The sequence below is a fragment of the Rhinolophus ferrumequinum genome, chromosome 7, assembly GCF_004115265.2.
Source record: "Rhinolophus ferrumequinum isolate MPI-CBG mRhiFer1 chromosome 7, mRhiFer1_v1.p, whole genome shotgun sequence".
NCBI lineage: Eukaryota > Metazoa > Chordata > Mammalia > Chiroptera > Rhinolophidae > Rhinolophus > Rhinolophus ferrumequinum.
Genome location: NC_046290.1, coordinates 46,269,315 through 46,291,448, shown reverse-complemented (window position 1 = coordinate 46,291,448; position 22,134 = coordinate 46,269,315). Strand labels below are relative to the sequence as shown.

The window sequence follows — 22,134 nt, the reverse complement described above, 5'->3', positions numbered from 1 at the left end:
TCTCTCCCTTTTATTTTTTATCCAGTGTCAGAGATTTCCCTCTGCTTTCTCCCGCGTCCCCAATCTACCAATGAATTTCATGTAGCCCCCTTTACGTCTCCTCTTTTGATTCTAATGTGTAAAATAAGCTGCAAAACTTCCATTCTCTGGAGCATTTTCTCAGTCTGTTGAGATTTTGCTTCCGAGCAATTGTCATCAGTTTGGCTCAAATAAACTCTTCTAAGACTTTTTCTTAGGCCGGGCATTCTTTTGTCAACAGATATTTGACTTATGGGGTAATCACTTTGTAAGTTAAGTAAATATCTAATCACTATATCATACCCCTGAAACAAATATAATGTATGATTATATGAAAATTATGATTATTGTAGCCATCCTAGTTAGTATGAATTGGTATCTCATATTGTATGTTAACTGTAATTGAAAACTAAAAAATTAGTTTTAAAAATTAATTCATGAAATTTAAAACAAAATTAACCTTAATATTAAATATAAATAGGAATAAATGACCCTAATTGTATATAAAATTAGAAATATAAAAGCAAAGAAAAATAATTATTTAAATGACTTCCAACATACCACTCTAATTGTCCGTATATGCTTAGTTAGATACATTTTAAGGACTTAAAAAATACTTCAAAAAATCTTTTACTTTATTCAGTGGGTTTATTAGTAGTAGTACTGAATTGTAATTCAAAGAAAGGAAGAATTCCGAAACCAGCCATCTACTGTGGAAAGAGACCTTTATAGGCGCCGGACTGCAATTCCAGTTCTTTTCCAGAGCCGAAGGACACCCCAGTAATGGGCCGGGATGGGAGAAGTACTGACCTGCCTATGGCCACATTTAACTTGGCGCTCGGGTCCCTTCCCAGTGCACAGTCGTGAAGGACACAGGCCTCATGAAGGACATCAGGAGCTGCCAGATTCTACCTCTGGGACCTATAACAACTTGTTACTTTTCACAGAGCGGGCAGGGAGGAGTCAGTGAGAAACAGCCGGGAATTAGCTCACCCAGGGCACCTGTCAGGGCTATGCTTCCACCCCACCCTACGGGGCTTAGGGGAACACTCCAGCCTGACAGAAAAGAGAGAGAGCAGCAGAGCAGGCTTTTAACAACTTTACTGCTGGGAGGGAGGAGCAGAGTTTCAGAGCCTACTGAAGGAAATCTTGGAGACCACTCCATGCCTAGGGGCCTGAAGGATGGCCAGAGCACCACAGGAAGTGTCTGGTAAGGCACTTACCAGTGCCTTGGCACTTGGCAATAGGAGCCTTGGCAGACAGGGAGACGGCTACTTCCTATGTGAGGTTTGGGAAGTGGGAGGACCCCGAGTTAGTACAGGGGCTGGCCCAGGACCTTTCCATCACATTGGGTCCTGGCCCCTCTGTCTCATTGAAGAGGCTAGTCCTCCTCCTTTGCAAAAACCCCTAATAAGCCATCTAGCGCACCTAGGACAGGTAGGCTGGATTCACTAGCTAGTTCAAAGGCCGTTAAGGAAATGTCCTATGAATAGATTAGCACATGACAGCAGTGGCAGCTCATCCAGCCCCACCAACACACCCTGTACAAGTTCCAGCTCCTTCAGGCCGGAGCAGCCTCCAGGAGAACACACAGAGTAATTACATTACTGCCCACCTCCCTTCCTCATTGGATTGCTGTCTGCCACCCTGCCCCCTAGGAGAGGGAAAGGATGAAGTCACTCCACTCCCGGCACTGGCCCACCTCAGCCACAGGGCTGGGGCACCCTCCTGAGTGAGCTAAAGGGCAGAGAGTATTTTTAAGCAGTCACATACTTCACCCGGTTGGAATCTCTACCCCCTTTTGCCCCCCAAAGCATTCATTATTAGGGAAAGCTGCATCCAAGTCATCTACCTTGTTCCTGTTGGGGTATTCGGGTTGGTGGCAGCATGCATGATACTCCAGGAATCCCAGGTATGCAAGATCCAAGCAGGCTCGTGGCATGAAGCAGACGTGCCACGCATGGTTCCCCACCAACAATCAGAGGACATTTCTCCCCTCCAGCCCACCCACCACCCCCACAGTGTGCTCCCTGATGTCTCTCTCCTTTGGAGAAGCTCCTACACCAGAGGCTCAAGGACCAGGGTTTCCTGTGTCCAGAATGGCAGCTGGCAGAGCCCAGCCCACCACACTGACCAGAGGAACTCTCTCACCTGGGTTCACCAGGAGCTGGGAGTCACGGAGAGGAAGGCAGGAGGGGCAATTCTCATACTGCTTCCCGCCTGGACAATCTCGAGCATCTTGACAAATGTCACTGATGCTCCCAGTTGTAGACATGCAGCAGTCTTGACCTCTCCCAACACAAAGAAGCGAAGATAAAACCATGCCTTCCTCAATAAATAAGTCCAAAGTCCTCCAGTCTGGGAGTACAGGAGGACTCCCCATGTAAGAGAGGAAGGGGCAGGTGACACGATCCTGACTTTGTTTCCCCACCTGCTGGGGCTCTCGCATGAATCACCAACAGAGCTGCCTAGGAGGCTGGGACAGGGAGACTGTGTGAAGCCCCCAGCAACACACGGGGGGCTGACTGTGAACCCTTATCTTTCCCCTCAAGGACTCTTATCACGGGCTGGGGTGTGTAAACAGAATACTCCAGAAGGCCTAGAAGTTACAAGGGGCTCATAACTGAGCTAATCTAGCCCGGGGGTATTGTCACTTCTGTGGTAGCTCTCTACTGTCCTCACAGGCATTGTTTCTCAGATTCCTTGGATGATAAACGTTACCCCCCTGGAAATCTGGGTCTAGAAGTTACAAGGGGCTCATAACTGAGCTAATCTAGCCCGGGGGTATTGTCACTTCTGTGGTAGCTCTCTACTGTCCTCACAGGCATTGTTTCTCAGATTCCTTGGATGATAAACGTTACCCCCCTGGAAATCTGGGTTCATTGGGCCAGTCTAGAATGGGACTCAGAAATTTAACTTTTTCAACAATTATCATCGTTCTTATCATTGTGGATCTTTGCAGATCCTTGCAGCCAGACTACCTACCTTCTTCCTTCTGCTCTAGTCAGGCCACCTTCTGAGGCTGATTTCCTATCTCTGGGTCCATTCCTTTCCTACAACCTGCCCTGGAATGATGGCCCCCGTCAAGGGAGACCTACCACCCACATGGCCTCAGTCCTCCGCATAGCAACCATATCAGAAGACCAACAGTCACATTACATGAGGATCCCCTTAACTCCTGCCCTTCTGCCCTCCACTCCAACCGCTCAGGTGGAGATGGGATGAACACATAGTTACCGTTCCCCTCCGCTCTCATTCTCCGAAAACCTATTTCCCTTGGCACGCCCCATTCCTCCTTAGCTCATAAACTGAAGAAATGCCAAAGGGACCTTACCTCATCAAAAATTGCTTTAGTTTCAGTTGAATTGGTTGATTGGGTTAGTCCACTTAACTGACCCCAGGGAAGGTCAAAGAATTCACAAGAAGGGGCCTTCATAGTGTAGAGGAAGCATGGTGGCACAACCCACCTTTTGTGTGTAGTCTCACCTACACTTGCAGACCTCATCACTATTTTCCATAAGGTGGGGCATCACACCTTCCAATACCGCAGGAGGAAATCTGGAGTAAGATTTCTTACATCTGGAGTAAGATGTTTGGTGTTCAAACACAAGTAACACACATGAAAATACTCTCAACATTATTAGGCATTAGGGAAATTTCAAATCAAAACTGTAATGATCTACCACTTCCTACTAACTAGGATGGCTATAATAATCATAATTTTTTAATAAAGAAAATAACAAGTATTGGTGAGGATGTGGAAGAATTGGAGCTCTTATACGTTGCTAAAGGGAATGTAAAAAGGTGCAACCTCTGTGGAAAACAGTTTTGACTTCCTCAAAAACTTAAAGTTAGCATAAGGTCCAGCAATTCCATCCCTAGGTATATACCCAAAAGAATTGAAAATAGCTATTCCAGCAAATACTTGTACACAAATGTTCATAGCTGCATTATTCATAACAGCCCGAAAGAAGACACCACCCAAATGTTTCATCAATGGGTGAATGAATTAACAAAACTGGCATATACATACAATGGACTATTCTTCGTCTCTAAAAAGGAATGAAGTCCTGATATATATTACAATGTGGATGAATCTCACAAACATTGTGCTAAATGAAAGAAGGAAGACACAAAATGTCACATATTGTATGATCTCACTTATATTAAATGACCAGAAAAGCAGAAATACCCAGAGACAATAAATTGGTGGTTGTCAGTGGCTAGGGCTGAGGAAGGGGAGGGGGTGGGGCTTAAAGGGCATGGGTTTTTATGTTAGGGTGACAAAAATGTTTTGGAATTAGATAGAGGTGGCTGTCCAGCATGTGAATGTGCTAACTGCCACTGAATTTTTCCTTTTAAATTGGTTGATTTATGTTACAGGCATACCTTGTAGATATTGCGGGTTCAATTCCAGACCCCCACAATAAAGCAAGTCACATACTTTTTTTGGTTTCCCAGTGCACATAAAAGTTCTGTTTATATTATACTGTAGTCTATTAACTGTACAATAGCATTAAGTCTTAAAAAAGTACATACCTTAATTAAAAAATGCTAACCATCATTTAAGCTTGTTGAGAAAGTGGTGCCAATGGACTTGCTCAATGAAAGGTTGCTACAAAACTTCAATTTGTAAAACATGCAACATTTGTGAAGTACAATAAAATGAGGTATGCCTGTATATGAATTTCACCTCGATTTTTAAAAAAATGTTAATGCATATAAGGAAAAAAAAGAAAAAGAAGTAACGGTTACCAGGTGGGTTTTCAGAAGCTGTCATCCTTTGCCAAAACTTTGACAGGCAAAGGATGCATCTTCCTACGACCAAATGATTCATGCCAGCTCTGCTACCTATGATTTCAGTCCTGCAATAAAGATCCTCACACTTAGGGACCCCTCTCAATGTTGTGCCTTCTGTCCCCATTTTGCTCAATTCCATGGAGACTCATGGAAGTGAAATAGACTTCCCTAACAGAAGGTCAAACTTATACCTAAGCATTTCTAACCGCTTATTTAAGTTTATTAGCATATAAAAGTAATATACTCCATTACAAACCCAAACACAGAGCCATTAAAAAGGCACTTGATTATATATAAGAACTCATAAATGTTTAAAACTAATTCCACCTAGAAGTTTCAGCTTAATCATTTTAAACAAATAACAGCAGAAGGCAGTGGTGATAATTTACCCTCTGCTCTAGTTTTTAAATGTGAATAATTAACCTTCCAGGAAAAAAAGCACAGAATTTTAAAAGCAGTTCAATCCAATAAATGTCCAATTTAGAAACAGATCGGCACTGCTGGCACAGACTGCCACCTCTGATTTATTGCGGTGGCAATTCCTATGAAACCAGTCATTACTTCGGTTAAACTATTGGAGCATTAACGTCCTTAAGTTCTGCTTTCGGGCACTTCAATGCTGGATAATACTGATTTTTATGGAGATTATGGCTTGTGTAAAAGGCATAAAAAATTCACATTTTTGCTACATCAAATGTTGTTACCAAAAATGCTGTTACTACAGAGTTCAGTCTAAAACATCAGTTTCTCACAGGTAGAACTGCTAATACTTAGTGATTGTTTCTTAAGGTTCATATCTAGAATTAAATAAATACTTATTGTTGTACCCAACTATACAAAAGCTTTTGTTCAGCCGTAGCCTTATAAGAATAAAAGTAAGTGGTCCAGATGGTTTGGCACCCGTACATTATAATACAGAAATGCACATCTTTCCTGGACTTCTCCGGAGGAATCTAGTTACCAAAATATCCCCCAAAAATATCTTCTTCAAAAGTGTCACTTCACTATAAGGAGGCTTCAGGGTGTCAGTATGCTGGTAACTGCCTCAGTGTTAATGACCTAATTACCTTCTTTCAAAATGAAGGAAAGAAAAAGGAATAGAAAGAAGAGGAAGAAGGAGAAGAAGAGGAAGAAACAAAGAAACTGGAAAAGCAACCTGGTTTCTCTGCCCCAGAAGCAATTAACATTGGAAACAGACTGGACCAAGCTAAACATTAACAGCCACTTCTGGTTGGCCTTTGCCAGCCCAGGGTAGTGACGTGCACCTGGCTTTCAGAAACCACCTCCATGGGTTCAAGACCCAACCTCACCATTTAGAAACACGTGACCTTGAATACGTTAATTGTCCTCTCTGAGCCATATTTTCCTTCATCCACTAATAGGAATGACCCCACAGACCTCCTGGAGTAGTAGGTCTAAGTGAGAGAACCAGCTCAAGTGCTCGGCCAGAGGTACTTTCCCATCCTGGGGTGTGAGGCACTAACAGCTTAAACTGTATAGGGGTTCAGAACGAGTCACCCTAAGATGTGCCTGTGTAGCATGCAGATTAGTTTGAACTAAGGGCAACCGAGACTTTGCAGGTTCAAGAAAAATGTCCGCCCCCCCCCCTTTTTTAATTACCTAGAAGAATTTGAATCCGGCGTTGCCCATAATAAGAGATTATCAGAGGTAACGTGTTTTTTTTCTATCTATAGGGCAGGGCAAACTACTAATTATTGAACATCTGCTCTTCTCATCCTGCAGTGACCTTCTGAAGCTCTTAACTTCAAGGATGACACGCCTTACGTCATCCTTACCTTAGCGTATACCTCCTTTTAACTTTCAGTTCCTGACCCTCTCACGTACGTGGAGTCTCTGACCCGCTCGTGTATGTGAAGGTTTGTTACTGATGTTGATGCTGCACCAGGGAAATCAGAACATAGCCGATGCTGTTATTTTTTTTTATTAAAAAACAAATTAAATAAATTGCTATATAAAATTGATTCTATATAAAATTGAACTGGAGTCCATAGTTCATGGTGGGGAAGGCTCAGAAGAGGGAGACGAGGATGTGGTTGCAGCCGGTTCTTTTTCTTCGTATCTGGGAGGCAATTCAGAGGCGAGCTGTGGAGTGTGTGAGGGCTCTGAGGATGACGTCATCCCGGAAATAGTGTATACGGACACGCGCTCGCTCGCAGAGGCTGTGCCTTGGCCCTCGGGCGCTGGGGTCCCGCTGAAAAGAGAACGAGAACATGAGAGGGAGGACAGGGAAAGAGTAACACACCTTGAGGAGGTTCTTTTCAAATGTTCGGAAGCATTTGCAAGGATCTAAAGAGTAATTTTATCCACATTCTATTATTTATAGATTATGTTTCAATTCCTTACCCATTATACTTCCCTTAGAGCTGATTATAACATTAAGACAGTCTCACTACTGTTGTCATTTCCTTTGTCATTGAAAAGACATGGAGTACAAATGTGTATATGCCATCCAACACACACACACACACACACACACACACACACACAGTTACTGTTCTCTGCTATTTTGTCTTCTGAGGTGGCTAACATAAGGTATACAAACTTATGCAAATAGAAAATTAAATTAGGCCCCAAACTTGAAGGAAGCAGGAAGGCATACTGGTCAATGGAGTGGGCTCTAGCAACAAGCAGACCTGCATCTGAATTGCCACTCTTCTGCTTTCTAGCTGTGTGATCTTGGGCAAGTGATGTAACCTCTCTAAGCCTCAGGTTCCTCATCTGTAAAATAGGGATGATAACAGTGTCTACCTCCTGATCGGCTATGAAATTTATATGAGGTAATGCAAGAAAATCCAGACTCAGGCACTCAGAAATTATAATAGCAGCAGTAGCAGTTTTTTAAGTTAATAGACACTTATTTTGGGGCTTGGAGAAGTTTGTCATTGGAGAAAAGAGTAGAAAAAGTTACTAACAGGATTCTTCCAATGTCTGGAATCTAACCTCCCCTTCGTCCAGGCAGGGCAATTCCTGCACTGTTTCTGGTTGGACCTCCAGCTCACCACCCAGTTGGAAGCCTGAGAAGAACATGTGTCTGAAAACGTGAGTGACCAGCTAAGGCAGCACCCATCCCTGGCATGTGCACTGTGTTTTTCGGGTCCTGCTTTTCACTGCTTTCAAAAATGCACGTCTCAATGTCTCGAAAGTCGATTTTCACTGAGTCCTGCTCATCCAGTTTGCCCTGTGAAACTTTCCAGCTACCCTTCCTTCACTTCCTATATCCTGGTTTCCCATACAAGAAGGCACCAGAGACTTTGCCAGCCCTGGTCCTCCCTGGCACTTCCCAGAACTCCTTCCTGTCACGCCTGCCCCTCCTGTGGACCTTCCACAAGCCTCTGACTCGTTGCCCTCCTGGTTTCAGCAACCTCTTCGCAGTTCCATCTCCAGCACCTCATCTCTCACAAGACCTAGCCTCTCCAATCTGCCTGAAAGGTCCACATCTTGCTACCCCTCCACCACAAGCAGCTCACCATCTTCTCCCCAGGACACCAGACTCGTGTCCCACCTCCTTCTCAGAGACAGTCCACCCTTGTCACTCACCCTTGACTCACCCTTGACATGATGATCTCTGCTTTTCCTTACCTGTCATCTCTATTCCAGGTTCCCTTCCACATCACCCCCCCACCCCCGACGCCCCACCTCCCCACACCCCTGCTTTCTAACCACCATAGTTCCAGCCTCCTGTTACCACAGGGCTGCCCTTGAGACTTGGCCACCTCCAGCCTTTCCCCATGTGAACTGCGCTAACTCACTACTGCTTAGATCCTATTGCTCTGATTCCAGAACCTTCCACTGAAAAGCATTGGATTTCTGTTGTTTAATCTGATCCCAGGTACACGTCCTAATTTGCAGTACATGGGGAGCATGGGGGGGTAGGGGTGTGGAGCTCGTATTTCTCTTCAGTGGATCTCAGAAGGCTTGGAGGCCCAGGGTACAACTCGAGGTTGAGGGGAGAAGCACAACTTGGTCGGGTCGGGGAGGCAGGCTGACGGCCAGTCACTCAAGTGCCTCCATTAGACACTAAAACCCTCCATATTTGTTGGAGGTCTCCTTGCACCCCATACCTCCCCATGATCCCACACAGCAAGCAGGGGGTCTCCCGAGCCCTGCTCAGTGCTCAGTCTGGCTGACGGGTTGTTAAACCTTTTGAGGCTCAGCCCTGCTAGGAGAAGATGCTGAGGAAGGCTCCACCTTAACCTGGCATAACCACTTTTATAATTTTTAACTTATGTGCTGCCCAGAGTGTCCTGAAAGGTACTGTTAACATTAAGACAATAATTCTGACATAATGTCAGCAAAAAAGACACTCACACTCTGTTTACTCCTGTACCACAGCCTTATAGCAAATTTGGCTGGAATTCAGGTGATGGGCCTGAAAATGGTAAAATGCTACTCTCGAAGTTCAAATGGAAAGTCTTACCCATAGTTAAAAATACTGTAATAGGAAGGTGGATTTTCATTTGGAAGCAAACCGTTAGCGTCAGGACCTCGTGTGACTGCAGAAGCTGAAGACTCAGGAAAGTAAGGTGGTGGAGGGGGTGGGAATATTATCACGGCATCACCTAAGGAAACAAAATATTTTGTTGAAATAGATGAATAATAAATGGAAACAAATTAGCAAGAGCAAAATAAATAAAACAAATAAATTATATATTTGGCTCATCTATAGAAATGGTCAAACGCCTGTGGTAACTCCAGAATTTAAAAAGTTGGGCAATTAGATTCACAGAGACAGAGGGTAGAGGTTTCCAGCAGCAGAGGATGAGGAGAACTGGAGTTAGTGTTTAATGGATGTCAAGTTTCTGTTTGGGATGATGAAAAACTTTTGGAAATTTATAGTGGTGCCATGTGCACAACATTGTGAATGTACTTAATGCCACTGTACACTTAAAAATGGTTAGAATGGTAAATTTTATGTTACATATACAACCACAATTTTTAAAAATAGTGGGCCTATATTTCACAGCAAGTCTGAGCTAAAGCACTTCAGTAAAGCGTTTGCAAACCATGTACCTCCCTTAGGATGTCTACAGATTTAAAGCTTTTCTTATAACTTAGAATTTTAATTCATCCAAAGTAAGCTGTTGGGTAAAGTGCCTTGTTCCTCAAGTTCTAGCCTATGAACAAATGACAATAAGCTATCCTACAGCCTGTCACTGTTATTGCCATAGCTGTGGTTTATCCTCTTGTAGAGTCTTTTATCTGCCAACATTTCACCCAAGCTTTATAAAACAAGGTCCAGCTCAAAGAAAAGCTTGTGTTTTGCATTTCTGTTGCTACTGTTCACTCCAGCACACACACCTGCGTTTTGGGGGGGGGGAGAAACTAGGGGCCAGATGCACACTCTAATTTGTATTCTGATTCCAATACAAAAGGCATGACATGAGTTGACCAGAACATTCTAGACATGTGGCAAGCCACTAGGTAGAGGTCTGAGGACGGCCTTTGATAAGTTGGAAGCACCAAATGACAGCTCAGGAGAAATGGAGGAGGAGAAAGGACTTCTCTGCAGGGAGGAGACTGGTTTGCACTGGCAGCAGACCTGATGCTTGCCAAGGTAGGTACAGGATTCTTTAACACTATTGGGGTTCCACTTGCCAGTTACCAACCCAGCGTGACCCTGACTAAGTTATTTAACCCTTCTCGGCCTCAGCTGCCACACCTGTAACTTGCAGTCTGTAACTGTGCCAGCCTCAGAGGACAGGTAGAAGAACTGGATTCGTGTGCAGGAGGTTAAAACTGCAGGGCACAGAGCACACCCTCTCAGCTGTTTCACACCCACACAGCTGCTTTCTTCACACTCTGCCAGCAAGTGGCACTTATTTGCATGTCTGAAGAAATATTCTCAACTGGCAGTCTTGGCAGGGGTTCCATTCTCCTCCTCGTTGCCTCAAGCACTACCCGGAAGCTACCTGAGCCCTTCAGAAAACACATTAATTCTATTGCTCCTTCAGCAAGGAGATGGCCTTTAGATCGTACATTACTAACCTAAACTTAATAAAGCACATGGTTGTCATTTAATTTTCTTAGCAGTGCTGGGAAGGTCAGAGGGGGTGAGGTTAAGTGTTCAATTACACATTGTAGCACGTAGGATCCAGGAATAAGCCTCTAAAACAGGCCAATCACCTATTAAACACAAACAAGGAAATGCTCAAGGTCACCAGTTATCTCCGGGGCTTGTTCATCCTTCTGCCCAGTCAGCTCCCAGCCCTCCCACACCTTGCAATCTGCTTTCCCCCAGAAAGTAGTCCCATCTGCCCCTGGGGATTCCCTTTCACTGTGTCCTGCAGGACTTGATGTCCTCTGTGAGTTGAAAGCATATAGCCCTCAAGAGAGGGCTGTCTCTACACCTGGTTATGTATCCAGGGTCCAGTGTTGGTTTATCTATTATAGAGGAGGGAGAGGGCTTCCAGTCTGAGAACAGCTGAATTCTGGGACTTAGCCAAGAACTGCCTCTTACCATCCCAGTTTCCCTCGTAAGGCAGAATTAATCATTGATAGACAATACCTAGAGCCTTATTAATTGTGCTAAAAGGTATGATTTCTAAAACTTTAAACCCTATCCCATAATATCAAAGGAGAGAAAACTAAGAAGCTAGGGTGCCAGATTTTCATAGGTTTGCTGGGACTTCAAAGGGTAAATGGAAAAGATTTTAAACTATGTAGTGCCCACGTCACAACTGAACCACACAGGCATCACCCCTTCCCGGCACCAGCTGCCCTGCTCCCTGCGGCCCCCTCCCCTCATTCCAGCCACCAGGAGGGAGGCTGCGCCCACAAACTTCCCTGCTAGCAAACCCAAAGGGCACACCTCAAAAAGTTCCCAACTAAATGGAAGACTGTGAGCATCTCCTAAGTGTATTTACCTGTACCCCATTGTGCCCCCTGAAAGGACTAAGAGCGTGTATATCAGGTGAGCCCTTCGCCCTGTAACAACTACCCAGGACACTTGGTGAAGAGGAAACCAGCAGAAACAGAATTACAGCCCAGTGCGCTAGGGAGCGTGTATGTAAGGCCGTAGTACATGTGTGCTCGCCGCCTGGGTTTGATCCTGGCTCCGCCACTTGCTAGTTTGTGACCTTGGGCAAGTTATTTGATATCCCTGGGCCTCAGTTTCTTCACTCTAATATGGAGATACTAAAAGAATCTGCCTCCGTGGATGGTTGTAGGTGAGAATGAATTTCACACAGTTAGTCCTTGAAGAGCACATGCTGAAGCACTTAGATGGATGTCTGGCATAGGAATAAACTTTATATATGTGTTAGCTATTAATACATAACTAATACAGAGGGGGCCAAAAAATGTGTACACATTTTAAGAATGGAAGAAAACTGTACTAAAATTGTAATACGATGAATGACGCTAGCATTCATTTGATGAACACCATCTTTTGAGCGAATGTCATATACACATTGCAACCGTAATTCAATTCAACTTCAAAAAATAATACATAGATAACATCTCTTGAAATGTGCACATCTTTTTGGCACCCCCGGTATTTGTCTTGTCACCATACATATGTAAATGCACAAAGAAGTAAGCTGGAGCATCCACCCTGGCTCAGTGCAAGGACTGTCTGTGAATCCGTCTGCTCTTGCTCTCCTAGGCCAGTACCATACAAGCCCCGCAGCCCAGGGACCCCCCACCCCTACCCCCGGGTCTGTGCTTAGTGAGCACTGCTGGCTCCGGCAGGCAGCCCCAAACATGAGAAACATCTCACTTGCCACACTCCTTCTCTGTCCCCTCCATGGTTTCTGCTCTGTAATTCCCTTTGCCCAGCCTTTAGATGTCAAGGCTGTGGCTTCAGAGCTTTATCCTTTCAAAAGCAGGAGACCGAAAAAAAAATAGTGATTTGCACAATGAGTATCAGTGGGGTTTTTCCTTGGTTGTGTGAAGCCGGCAAAGCTACTGATGTTCTTTGGAGGACTGACTCTGGAAATGGTTATTGATTCTGCAGAACCCAAGAGATCCCACAGGAATTTTGAGGCATTCCACGAGGGAAAGAAGTGACAGGTGTTGTCACATTTTATCTTCGTCTATGCCACTGCTTCCAAACTTTGTCCCAACCCAGAAGCCAAGGATGAAGTTACAGAAAATGAAGAACAATGCGGAAAACAGAAGGCCCCCTCAAAACATAGAAGACCAGTAGACTTGGGACAACTCAGAATCCTGGAGTGTTCGTGCTGAAAGGAATCTTAGAAAGGCAATGCTCATTTTATAGATATATAAACTGAGGCCACGAGAGGTTAAGGACTTACCGAGGACAGTCAGCCAGTGACAGCCAGGGATAAGAACCATCATGGCCAATAACACAAAGTGCCACAGGTTTCAGTGTGAGAATAACAGGGGAAAGAGGATCACTTGGCAGGTCCCTAAGGTGACAGAGGGTGTCCCAGGCTGGCCTTGAGGTTCTGCTCACTTTCCTCTTACACTGCTCTGTGACCTCAGTGAAGGTCACTACTTATGCTAAAGCTTTTGCTAAATAATAAGGAATTACTGGGGGAAGATGATGTGTACGAGGGCTCCTATGGGACTTGCCACAGCAGCAGCAGCAGCGTGTGTGTGTGTGTGTGTGTGTGTGTGTGTGTGTGAGAGAGAGAGAGAGAGAGAGCGCATGAATGAACATCTAGGCCAGGCCCCACGGGTACCCCGGTGAAGCCTTGATGCCACAGCCACTGTGATACGAGCAAGTACAGGAATGACAGCCACGCACCTACAGTGACCTGGACGGGCTCTGTGTTCTGGGTCTGTCTCTCTTCACTGTCGGAGGCATTCTGGGCCTCACTCAAGTTGTTTCTCTTCTTGACATGGGCAACCACGAAGAAACACAAGCCCACGAGCACAATTAAGGGTCCCATGATCTGCAGGGACAGGAATGCACAGATCGGGGGCTCCGCGGTGGCAGTGTCTGTCTCGTTCAGGGGCTCCTTGTCCCAGTCCGAGTCACATCCAGGGACCCAAATGCCCAGTATGCTGATGAGCATCCCACTGGTCAAGAACAGGAACCCAAAGATGAGGCACTGGGCAAACTGGCGGCTCTCTCCGCAGATGAAGGCTTGGTCGGGGTCCACCCGGTTGCCTCGCAGGCGTCCCTCCCGGAACTGAAGCAGTGCCCGGGAGCGGGCCAGGATCACAGCCCCAAGCCCAATGGCCGCACACGCGGGCCCAGCCACCTTCAGCACCATACTGCAGTCTGGGAGGCTTTCGTATTGGCATGTCTGGAACCCAAAGATGGAAAGCAGGACTCCCACAAACAACAGGATGGCACCAAAGACGAAAAGGAAGAAAATGAGCTTGCTGACATGCCTGTCTGGCTGGACCTCATCCGGCTCAGCTGCTGCAGGAGACATGGCCAGAAGAGGCCCCTTCCCTGAAGACAGGTGGGATGTGCTTCCTTCCCTCCAATGGTTTCAACAGCTCTGCAAATATAACCAAACACCAAATTAAAGTGGGGACAGTAAAGTGGGTGACCCACGCTGTTATTCTGCTGGCCATTTCAGAAATCACGCCAGGATGAAATCATAGGGAATAGAGCTTTACCCCGTTGATTCACTGTAGAACAATGAGTTGGTTATGAGTCAGAAAGACTGGCATTCAGAAACTCCTGAATATTTAATTTCATGAAGATATTCAAGAAGAGGAAATGCAATTACCATGCCTCCAAGAGTTATCTTTTAAAAAACAAAAACCCTCACAAGGATGTAAAGTACAGCATAGGGAATATAGTTAATAATATGTAATAACTATGTATAGTTTTTGGGTGAGTACTAGACTTAATCAGGGGAATCACTTTGTAGGTTACATAAATGTCTAACCACTATGCGGTACACCTGAAACTAATATAATATTGAATGTCAACTGTAATTGAAAATTTTTTAATTTAATTACAAAAACATACAACAAAAGTAACTGGGTGTGGCTTTTCCTGTTCTGAATCTTAAAAACTCATTCTCCCAGGGGAGAAAAACAATGGCAAGTGAGGGAAGAACCACAGGGATTATTTTTCATTAACAGACATCCCAAATTTATTTCATCACAGCCTTCTCCGAGCATTTCCACGTTGGTAAATTTTCGTTCAGTAACTAACTTTCCATTTCCTGTTTTAGACCTCGGCATTTTCCATTCCATGCTTTATTCTAAGGCTACATCTACAGGAGACCCAAATTCAGCAGTTTCAACTGAATGGGAAGGTAGGTCAGGAACACAGTGGGTTTGGTGGATACCGAGTTAATTCTGTCAAAATGTGATTCTTGAGTTCTCAAACAGGCACACGCAGGGGCTGCCTTGGTCTGAAATCTGGTGGCCCCGCTGCCTGGGCCTGGAATGACCCAGTGCTGTGGGGCACAGCAGGTCAGGCGGAGCCTTGTCTCGCAGGTGGGCAGGCAGGCTCTTGCTCACCCTCTGTGGTGCCACCCACTTCCATGAAGAGGTTTAAGCTGTTAAAAGCACACAGCTGATAAAATCACCAGCTACAAAGCACTAAACAGAAATAGAACTTGACTTTGAAAGAAGAGTTGAAGTGAAATCAAGTGGGAAAGCACCTTCCAAAGTTCACCCAAGCCCTGACTTCAGGGGTATCTTATATTCAATGTACCCCGAGCAGTTGTTAAAGAGCTGACCAGTTTACATGGACTGACTTTATTATTTAGTTATCTTATTTACGCTAATGAATGGGATATTTTACCAGGACCTTTCAAGTTGGGCACTTGAAAAGACAACCCAAGTGTGGAGACTATTTGCGTTGCTCAAGGAAAGAAAAACTTTTAAAATATCTTGTGCCAGTTGCATCCATGGTCACATGAAGGAGCTCAAGATGGAGGCTGTAAAGTCAAGGCCATCTTGACAAACCCAAATCATGACCAAGTAGGGTCAGTTTAGGTAAAGAAAGCAAACAGCAGGTCTTATACTAGGAAGTACTTTTCCAGGAAAAAGCATGATAGAATCAGAAGGAAATGGAAGAAAGAAGGAAACATAGGAGGGAAGTTTTTCATTTTAAACTTGGACAAATTCTATTTATGAAAATGCAATTAAGCTGAGACAAAGACAGCACTGCACTAATTTTTGTTTTTAATTGCTGAATCATGTAATCTCTCTTGCTGGTTCCAGAGATAATAGTGATTCTCTGCTACAAAATCCTATCAGGAATTCACTGTAGTCCTGGCACCTTCAACTTTGAATTGAGACACAAGGCTTCAACGCTGTGAAGGCAAATTCCCAAATACTCGTAAAGAAAACAGAAGCTGAAAACTGCATTTGTAGCTTCTTTTCCATGGACTAGGGGTCTAAACAGCTGGCATGTGTTAATCCCTGATCCAAAATATTGTGTTGGTAGTCTCTCTCTCTCTCTCTCTCTCTCTCTCTCTCTCTCTCTCTCTCTCTCTCTCTCTCTCTATCTCCGTCTCCCTCTTTTTCTCATAGATGCACCCACAAACGGACACATAGACATCTACACTAATAGAAAATTAAACCTTTTCCAAATACCAATTTACACTTAATTTTCCCAACGCCAAATTCACCTCCCCGACTATCGGTTTTCCAAATCCGCCCCTAACTACATCCAGTGTATTTGGGGGGCCAGGCAAAGAGAGGCAAATGTCTTTTATGGGAAATAGCTTCGTGGGTTTCAGGGAACCCGAATGCAGCAGCCCGGAGCGGCTGGGCGCGCGGCTCCACGGGCACAGGTTAGCGCCGGGTTCCCAGCGCTGGCGCCGCTCCTCGCACCAAGCCTCGGCCGTGACACGGCAGCTCCCGACCCGCGGTGTACGGGCGCGGGTCTCCGGGCCGCGCGCGGAGAGGCGGGGGCCGGGAGCCGCTTACCTGAGGCTTCGTCCTGCGTGCGTCCTGCCTGCGCGGGACGCGTCCGGGGAGCCTGCGGCGGGTCGGCTTCGGGTCGGCGCTTGTCTGGGAAGCGCTGACCAGAGACAGCGGGCTGGGCACAGGCCCGCACCGCACCCTCCCACCTGCGCGTCCGGGCGCGGAGGGCGGGCCGCCACTGTATTTACCGAAGGAGGCGGTGCCGGGAGGGTGCGGCGGCCTGGGGAGCCGCGAGCAGGGCAGGGCAGACTGGCGGGAGCTGGCCGCCACCGGGTGCTGCCCTTCGGGCGGAAGCGCGCCTGGCGGGAGAGGGCACTGCGGGCCACCGCCTCCCGGCCCAGGGCTGGCGAACTCGGCCGCTTTCCCGCGGGTCACCGTGCGCGCGTGGAATCCAGGGAAAATGGGTAGCGCCGCTGCCTCCTGGGCCCGCAGCCCCAGGAGAGTCGGGGCAACGAGTTGGGGTTCTCCTGGCTGTCGGAACTGCCGACCGAGATCCTGGCGGCGGGAAGGGAGCCAGATCCCCCCGGGCTAGGGCCCAGGAATCGGGGGAAGGGGAGTGAGCAAAGGAGCATCTGACCCCCTACCGGCGTCGCTGCGGCCCAGGTGAAACGGGGTCCCCGCGTTCCCGCCGCTGCGCTCTCGGCCACCGTGCGGCCTGGGGACGGTCCACCCAGTGGGCGTGTGGCCCTCCTGCCTGCCACTCCACAGACTTGACTTGAGGTCACTAGAGCAAGTCCCTCGCTGTGAGCTCCTGGACGAGCAGGTTAGGGAGACACCGGGTCACAGAAAAGTGCGCTCCATTAGAATATGAGACAAGCGTCCTCCATACCCTGGCAGTTCAGACGAGAACTACTAGCTCCCAGACTAAAGCGGGTCCCTGACGGATCCCGTGCAGGGTCAGCTCTGTCCCTTCCGCACTCACAGGTTTGCGCAGAGCCCTCCTTGGCGGTAGTACCCCCTTCCCGGTTCTCAATTGCTAATGATCCGCCGGAATTAACCTGGTAACTTTCCCTGCCCTTGAACCGGGCGTTTCAGGAGTTTGCTAATCCCCGTGCTGTTTGTAAGCTGCCCCGTGACACGTGACACGGATCTAACCGTGCCAGTTTCCACACCAGAGGTCAGGGTGCTGTGGAAGGTGAGTAAAGGGCTCAGTCCAAGCTCCTGAGCTCCAGGAGCCCTGGGGACTTCCCCAGCCCTGCCAGTTCTCCCTCATTTCCTGCCCACTTTGCCTGAAACCCAATTGCATTAACCTTTTAAAAGTATCAAAACTTTGCATACACAGTAGAGCAAGTTGTTCCCAGTAGTTCTCACTGAGGGAGTGAGCTGGGCTTTAGCCAATTATCAGAAGTGAGAGACTTTCAAAGGGGTCAGAGGGAGGCAAAGAAGGAATAGCGGTTAGCTGGGCTCTGAGGATGGAGGGCTGCGTGGTGGCGGGGCTTCCCCGGGCGGCATACTAGACAAGTTCCGGCACTAGAATTTGCTGGGGACACTTGCCACAGTGGCCAAATGTGGCCTTTTTCACAGCTGGCATGCCCTGGCCTCTGCAAGTCTCTGCCCTAACTGAAGGAGCACTGGTTATGACTCTAATAAAGAACGCAAGCCCAGGACCCCATGCTACTGCCACATTCAGTGTTGCCCACTTTACCTGTAGCCTATGGCCCTTTCCTGTGTATCTCCAACATCTCAGAGAAGGTTGGAGCCAGAAGGGGATAGGGGAACTATAAACAGTCATTTTTCAGTTGAAACCGAGGCACAAAGACGTAAAGTGAGTCCATAGCTGGTTAATGTGAACCAGATGTACTGACCCTGCATTGTTCCTCCCGGCACACCTGTCACCCAGAAGACACACAACGCCACAGATCCAGAAAATGGCTTTCTCTTACTTGGCTTTTAGATATTTATAACAACACAGACACTGTATCCCAAGGATATTGCAGCAATCTGTGTCCAGGGTGGAGATAATCCTGGGCAAAGTGTCAGGATATACCACCTTTTGGGCGAGCGTCAGTACACCTAGCTAACAAGCACATAACCAACAGTGGTGATTGCTCCACAGCACCTGGCACTGGGCTTTCTAAAACCGCAGGCCTGGACTGTAGAATTTGCCCTCTCTACACACGCCTGCTAACAACTCTTATTTAAAACTCGATCTCTGGTCCTGTCGTGTGCGGACCTGCAAAGGAGCCTGTTGATACAGCTGCCCCTCTGTTGCCACATGACTGCGGGCTGGCCACACATGACAGACTTGAATGTACTGGCACCAAGGACAATCAGATTAGCTTTCACTTGGAATATCAGTTGCTTGGACTGTTTGTGTCTTTTGGAGCCCATTTGACTAAATTAAAATCCATGGCAACCAATGATGGGTCAAGTATAAAAGACATACCCACCAGCCGTCAAGGTGCTTGTCTTGGTAGCAGACCTATTCTTAGGACAGAGCCTGGATGACCTTGTCATTTATCTAAAGCCAAGTGGCCTTTTCCAGCCTGTGTGGTAGTGAAAACAGATAAGCCCAGACAGAATCCTTAGAAAAATAGCATCAGAACAAACAAAAAAATGGGTGAACCTTGAATTCAGGAAGTAAATACAGAGGGTTAAGCCAAGGCAAGCATTCATTTATTCATTGGGCAAATATTTGAGAGCTGACCAGGTGCCAGAAAACAAAGCAGAAAATCCTTTGCCCACGTGAGACTCATATTTTAATGAGGAGAAAGAAAGTAAAAGAAACACATAAATTATACAGAGTATTAGAAGGCATAAGTGCTGTGGAGAATCAGAAATCACAAAAGGAAACTAGGGAGTGCTAGGGAGATTTCAGTTTCAGTAGGGTAGTTCAGGAAGGCATCTCTAAGAAGGTGACATTGCAGCAAAACTTGAAGGGAATGAGGAAGCAAGCATATTGGTAAAACTTTTATTGCATAACAAATTACCACCAAATTTAGAAGCTTAAAACAACAAAGATTTATTTCTCTCTCAGTTCCTGAAGGTCAGGATCTGGGAGCAGTTTAGCGGGTGGTTCTGACTCAGGGTCTCAGTCAAGCAGTTGGCTGAGGCTCCATGGAGGATCTGAAGGCCTGACTGGCAGGGCTCACTCCCACGGCTGTGGGCAAGAGGCCTCAGCGTCTCACCCTGTGGATCTACCCACAGAGCCAGCTGGGTGTCCTCATGGCAGCTGGCTCCCCCTAGAGTGAAGGACCGAGGAGAGAGCAAATGCGGTGGAAGCTGCAATGCCTTTTATGACCTAGTCTCAGAAGGCCCGTAGCATCCCTTCTGCTGTATTCTTGTCCTTAAATTGAATCACTAAGTCAAGGGGAGAGGAATTAGCCTCCACCTCTTGAAGGGGGGAGTATCAAAGAATCTGTGAACGTGTTTTAAAACTATCACAGCGAACTATGATGATATTCTGGGAAAGATGGAAAGAGCACTTCAAGCAGAGAAAACAGGAAGTCGAGTGCAAAGGCCCTGGGGCAGCAGCAGCAGGTGTATTTAAGGAAGAACAAGCGTCCAGGGTGGCTGGAACAGGTGAGCAAGGGAACGAGGACTAGGAAAGGGGGTCAGGAGGGATGGGGCTTCTGGGCCATTGTAAGTGCTCTGAGTGAGACGGAAGCCTCTGGAGAGTGATTTGTTTTGTGTGTAGCAGACTGTGATGTGATTGGACTTATTTTTTTAAGACAACAGGGGCTTGTGCGTGAGAACGGCCTGAGGAGGAGGAAGGGTAGAAGGGAGGAGACCAGGTTATTATAACAACCCAGGAGAGAGATGACTGTGGCTTGTGTTTGGAGGTGATAAAAGCAATTGGATTCTGTATATATCTTAAAGATAGAGTCGACAGGACCTTCCACGGATTGGATGTGGGTTTTGACTCCAAGGTTTTTGGCCTGAGGAACTGGAAGGATGGTTCTGGATAGGGAAGACTAAGGGCAGGACAAGTTTGAGGAGGAAGTTTCAGAGTTCAGTTTGGGGCACGTTAACTTTGTGATGTCCATTAGACATTTGAGTGAAGAAGTTGAAGAGGCAATTGAATACACATGTCTGGAGTTCAGGATTTCTGAAAGGAATTCTTTCTTATGGTCCTCAGCAATGTTTCTTACAAAATCAAGAAGGCTGGCCCTTCCTCTGGAAGAGTTGACATATGCCTATGTGTCTACACCTGCCTAAGAGCAATCAGTGCTACAGAGGCCTCCAAGCAGGCACAAAGCAAGGGGCAGACTGGTGCCCACCAATGTGGGGATTTCAGATGTTCCCAGAGGGCATAGGACAGCTCGCACGGATGGGAGGGATGAGCTTCTGCTGCTCTGTTCTCAGAGTGGTGCCCTAAGGACGTTGTGTCCTGCACACCTACAAGACAGGCCACTTGACAACCCCCAGGGCACTGGCAACCTGGAGAAGAAGTTCTGGGCAAGAAGTGTGTATTGGCTTGCCGAATTCCCTATTACCATTTTCAAGATTCACAAGATTTTCGAAAGACAATCAATCATCAAATCTGCCAGCTTCTAGTTTCCTTTCTCTTTTGCCCTCTGCACTTAGAAGCATGCATTCCTCTCTTCCAGTTCCTGACATTTCCTGAGACTGCGCTGGGGCTGGTGTACAGGAATTTGCTCTCCAGTGCTTGGTCTTGGGTCGATGTTTCAACTAATATTCCCAGGACTGCCAGCAATGCCTCTGAACTTCGCTGGGCCCCATCCAGCTGTCTACCCCCGAAAAGGTGCTGTGGTCATGGGAGGCCAAGGTTCCTGGGGCATTTTCTTCCTCCTCCACACCTGTGTTGGACTTTGACCCAGGGCCTGAGAGACATGTCTGGAGTGGGACTGACTGATTTGACAAGCTTGAATTGTGGGTTTACATTTGACCCCCTTAGCTGACCCCCAGGGCAACTAATCTTTTGCAGAGTCATTTTATTGCCTGGGGTGGAGCTGTTGATTTTGCAAGGTTTATAACAGCTCAGCTTGAATGCAGCTAGTTGGAGCCAGGGGTAGGGAGTTTTTTCAAAGAGAGTGAGGCTGTGCCTGGAGCTCACGTGGTCTTATCGGCAGAGTCTTCCCACATTGCCGAGGCAGAGACACCACTTCCCAGTGACAGCAGCCTCTGGAAAGCTGGCTAGAGGATGCCAGCATGTAGATAGTAAGCATTTTCGAGAGATGTAGTGGTCTTCTGGCATCATGTATTGGCTCCAGTAAACACCTACCATTGACAGAGCCCCAAAGAATGAATTCTTTCTCCACATAGCGTATAAAAAGGGGATGAGACAGACCTGGGTTTAGATCTCAGCTTTGTTACTTACTAGGTATATACTTGGCCGAGAAAACAACTTTTCTGTGTCTCAGTGTTCTCATCTGTAATATGGGTATAAGCAGACCTACCTCAAAGGATGTCTTGAAGAATATATTTCTGGCACATGGTGAGCCATCGATAAATGTATTTCTCTTCAGCTTGTGGCTACTCACCTCATCTTCCATCTATAGCCCCTTTTCCACAACCTTCAGG

At 46.7% G+C, this 22,134-nt stretch overlaps 1 protein-coding gene across 2 annotated transcripts; it reads right to left on the bottom strand.

The window, feature by feature from the left end:
* Positions 1–6,751: 6,751 nt before the first annotated feature.
* Positions 6,752–17,660, bottom strand: TMEM171 (transmembrane protein 171). Of its 2 annotated transcripts, none has more exons than XM_033109827.1 (4): positions 17,573–17,660; positions 13,550–14,255; positions 9,257–9,398; positions 6,752–7,030 (listed from the first exon to the last, which is right to left on the bottom strand). In XM_033109827.1, exons 2-4 carry the CDS (start codon positions 14,184–14,186, stop codon positions 6,832–6,834), a joined length of 978 nt encoding a protein of 325 aa, XP_032965718.1. In that variant the 5' UTR covers positions 14,187–14,255; positions 17,573–17,660; the 3' UTR covers positions 6,752–6,831. The 2 variants fall into 2 exon arrangements, with proteins under 2 accessions (XP_032965718.1, XP_032965717.1); XM_033109826.1 differs by lacking the exon at positions 17,573–17,660 and adding an exon at positions 16,654–16,915.
* Between the last annotated feature and the right edge of the window lie 4,474 nt (positions 17,661–22,134).

Bases quoted from the DNA above. Each gene is read 5' to 3' on its own strand.
- TMEM171 (XM_033109827.1), bottom strand. From the start codon at position 14,186: ATGTCTCCTGCAGCAGCTGAGCCGGATGAGGTCCAGCCAGACAGGCAT. The intron at 9,399-13,549 runs GTGCGTGGCTGT...TTGTTTCCTTAG, and splicing joins GCCCGTCCAGGTCACTGTAG to GTGATGCCGTGATAATATTC. The intron at 7,031-9,256 runs GTAAGACTTTCC...TTCTCTTTTCAG, and splicing joins TACAGTATTTTTAACTATGG to CGGGACCCCAGCGCCCGAGG.